This window comes from Poecilia reticulata, linkage group LG11, assembly GCF_000633615.1.
Source record: "Poecilia reticulata strain Guanapo linkage group LG11, Guppy_female_1.0+MT, whole genome shotgun sequence".
NCBI lineage: Eukaryota > Metazoa > Chordata > Actinopteri > Cyprinodontiformes > Poeciliidae > Poecilia > Poecilia reticulata.
This window is the reverse complement of record NC_024341.1, coordinates 27,049,889-27,053,201: the sequence shown is the minus strand read 5'-3', so window position 1 is coordinate 27,053,201 and position 3,313 is coordinate 27,049,889. Positions and strand designations below refer to the sequence as shown.

Here is a 3,313-nt window from a genome sequence, read left to right as displayed (position 1 = left end):
TCTAGTGAAGAAACTGGGTCACTGCAGCATTTTCCTAAATTCTCATGAATACCGGTACTCAAATATATTTAAAGAGAAACATTATTGTTGTGCTCATTTGCATAAAATTAAATTAATTATGAACATAAAAAAGTCTCGGTTTTTCACAGGACTCATTAAGAGTAGTAAAAATGAGATCTATTTTGTCTTTGCCTTACAACCTAAACAAGTATAAAGTATGTATATTTATTTGTTTTTAAAAATAGTTTATGTAAATAATTTAATTTTGTGKGCTATCCAATCCTTAAAACTACTTTACTATTTAATTTTGCATAAAGTTAACAAAACGTAGCAGTATGCTTCAAAAGCMAAAAAGTCTCACTGCATGAAAATAATTATTAAATCTCAGTGAAAGTATTATTTATRCATTAAATAATACTTAAAGTGCCTTTTGGTTTACATCATTGTTTACCACTTTCAACTCTGAATTCTGCAAGTCCGGTAATTTGGCTCCATCTAGTGGGGATGCATGATATTACATTGTTTTTTCATTTGCTGCTATTGTTGCTGTTAAAACACAACACTGCATAAAATTAAGTCTCATAAAGCAGATTTTTAATATGTTTTGGTGTGTGTGTGTTTGTGTGTGTGCAGGTGGGAAGTATGTACCCAGAGCCATCCTGGTGGACCTGGAACCGGGTACCATGGACTCGGTCCGATCAGGACCGTTTGGCCAAATCTTCAGACCCGACAACTTTGTCTTTGGTAATTAATTAGAAGAACGGTTGTTAGCTTCATTTTTCTTTCATTCCATAGCTTTTCTTATAAAATCTTAATAATTTTTTTTTAGGTCAGAGTGGAGCTGGGAACAACTGGGCCAAAGGTCACTACACGGAGGGCGCAGAGCTGGTGGACTCGGTCCTGGACGTGGTCCGGAAGGAGGCGGAGAGCTGCGAGTGCCTGCAGGGCTTCCAACTCACACACTCCCTGGGAGGAGGCACCGGCTCCGGCATGGGGACCCTGCTGATCAGCAAGATCAGGGAGGAATACCCCGACCGCATCATGAACACCTTCAGCGTGGTTCCCTCCCCTAAGGTAACACACAGCRCTCTAATAGCAGCTGCAGCAATCAGATCTTATATTTTACCACATGAAACTCTGTCTCTTTCCTGATTGTATCATTATTATTCATGTTCCTATTAAATCAATATGTGTATTCTCAGTATTCTTCCTCGCTGTTATTTCTCTCTGATGGTTTAAAGCAAGAATCATCTGTTGAATTAATCGTCTCATTATTTCTGATCCTGTCAGTTTATTCTCTATATGTTGATTATAACATCGATTGAAGTGAGGATGTATTTATTATATAAACATCTGAACATTTTTTTCACATACACTGATGGAATTAAGGCAGTTTTTACATTCTGAGGATCGATTTAATATTTTAAAGGTTAATATGATGTCAAGGAAAAATCCTGATTGATTACAGAACTTTCTGCATCTTTAAATCAGACAGCAGAAAAAAATTACTCTGAAATGTCCTTTCTGTCTTTAAAAAACACTTTGTGTTGTTCTACACTGCAAAAACAGAAAGTCTTGTCTAATATTTTAGTCTAGTTTCTAGTGAAAATATCTTACACTTTATTTCAAGTACACTTGAAATAAAACAAAACTTATAAGTATTTTTTCATCAAGATTTAAGAGTTTTAGGTCAATAATTCCTTGATATTTAGGGAAAAGTTGTAGTTCCATTGACAGATTTTTTCAGATGTTACAAGACATTTTTTCCATGAAAAATAAGTGAAAATTGCTTTAWTTCRAGCCATAGCAAAAAAAGGCACGTTTTTCCCTTTATTAAGTAAAGAGGGAATAAAGTCTGACTCTGAGGAAACTTAAAGGGGAAGTGACGTAGAGTAATTGGTCGTCATGGCGCCCGTGTCTCTGTCTCAGGTGTCCGACACGGTGGTGGAGCCGTACAACGCCACGCTGTCCGTCCACCAGCTGGTGGAAAACACCGACGAGACGTACTGCATCGACAACGAAGCTCTGTACGACATCTGCTTCCGCACGCTGAAGCTGACCACGCCCACCTACGGAGACCTGAACCACCTGGTGTCGGCAACCATGAGCGGCGTCACCACCTGCCTGCGCTTCCCCGGCCAGCTCAACGCCGACCTGCGGAAGCTGGCCGTCAACATGGTGCCCTTCCCCCGCCTGCACTTCTTCATGCCGGGCTTCGCCCCGCTGACGAGCCGCGGCAGCCAGCAGTACCGCGCCCTCACCGTGCCCGAGCTCACCCAGCAGGTGTTCGACTCCAAGAACATGATGGCGGCGTGCGACCCGCGCCACGGCCGCTACCTGACGGTGGCCGCCGTCTTCCGCGGCCGCATGTCCATGAAGGAGGTGGACGAGCAGATGCTGAACGTGCAGAACAAGAACAGCAGCTACTTTGTGGAGTGGATCCCCAACAACGTGAAGACGGCCGTCTGCGACATCCCGCCGCGCGGCCTCAAGATGGCCGTCACCTTCATCGGCAACAGCACGGCCATCCAGGAGCTGTTCAAGCGCATCTCAGAGCAGTTCACCGCCATGTTCCGCCGCAAGGCCTTCCTGCACTGGTACACGGGCGAAGGAATGGACGAGATGGAGTTCACCGAGGCCGAGAGCAACATGAACGACCTGGTGTCCGAGTACCAGCAGTACCAGGACGCYACGGCCGAGGAGGAGGGCGAGTTCGAGGAGGAGGCCGAGGAGGACGCCTGACGGAAAAACACAGGGTGGAGGTGAAAGGAAAGGGTGATAATGAAAGATATGTTCAAAAAATGTGAAGGAATTTAGCAGGTCGGAGGAGGTCAGAGGTCAACGGAAGAGGATTAGGGTCACTGGGGGAAACAAAACAGGAATTCTGACTCTAATCTCTTACATTTTATTCTCAGAAATCAATCTATCAAATTTATTTGTGTAGCACATTTCAGCAAAAAGACAAGAAATCTGACTTTTCTCCACAGAAATCTTACTTTCTTTGTTTCTCTGAATTCTGACAAATTCTCATTTTTTTCCCAGAAATCTGACTTTAATCTTTTGAGACCTAAAAGTCATATTTTTTTTCTTCTGTGATGTTAATCCTCTGCTGTAAAGGTCTGAATTGGTGGATGGGCCAAAATTAGGAGAATCGTGCCAACTCGACCATTTTTATATTTCCAATCCAGTTCGATCAAATCACAGACACCAAACTGTTATAAACTAAAACGCACAAATCTGAAACTGTCCAGTTTCATCATGTTACATTTAGGATGAAGATAAAAAAATATCTGACAAATTCAGAAAGCCATCT

General features: G+C 42.6%; 1 protein-coding gene across 1 annotated transcript in view; it reads left to right on the top strand.

The window, feature by feature from the left end:
- Nucleotides 1-2,873, top strand: part of LOC103472951 (tubulin beta chain-like) — a 6,764-nt gene extending 3,891 nt beyond the window's left edge. The window contains exons 3-5 of the mRNA XM_008422830.2: nt 634-744; nt 830-1,074; nt 1,930-2,873. Coding sequence (XP_008421052.1) covers nt 634-744; nt 830-1,074; nt 1,930-2,742 — 1,169 coding nt within the window. The 3' untranslated portion in view covers nt 2,743-2,873. The remainder of the gene's footprint in view (nt 1-633; nt 745-829; nt 1,075-1,929) is intronic.
- Nucleotides 2,874-3,313: the final 440 nt, after the last annotated feature.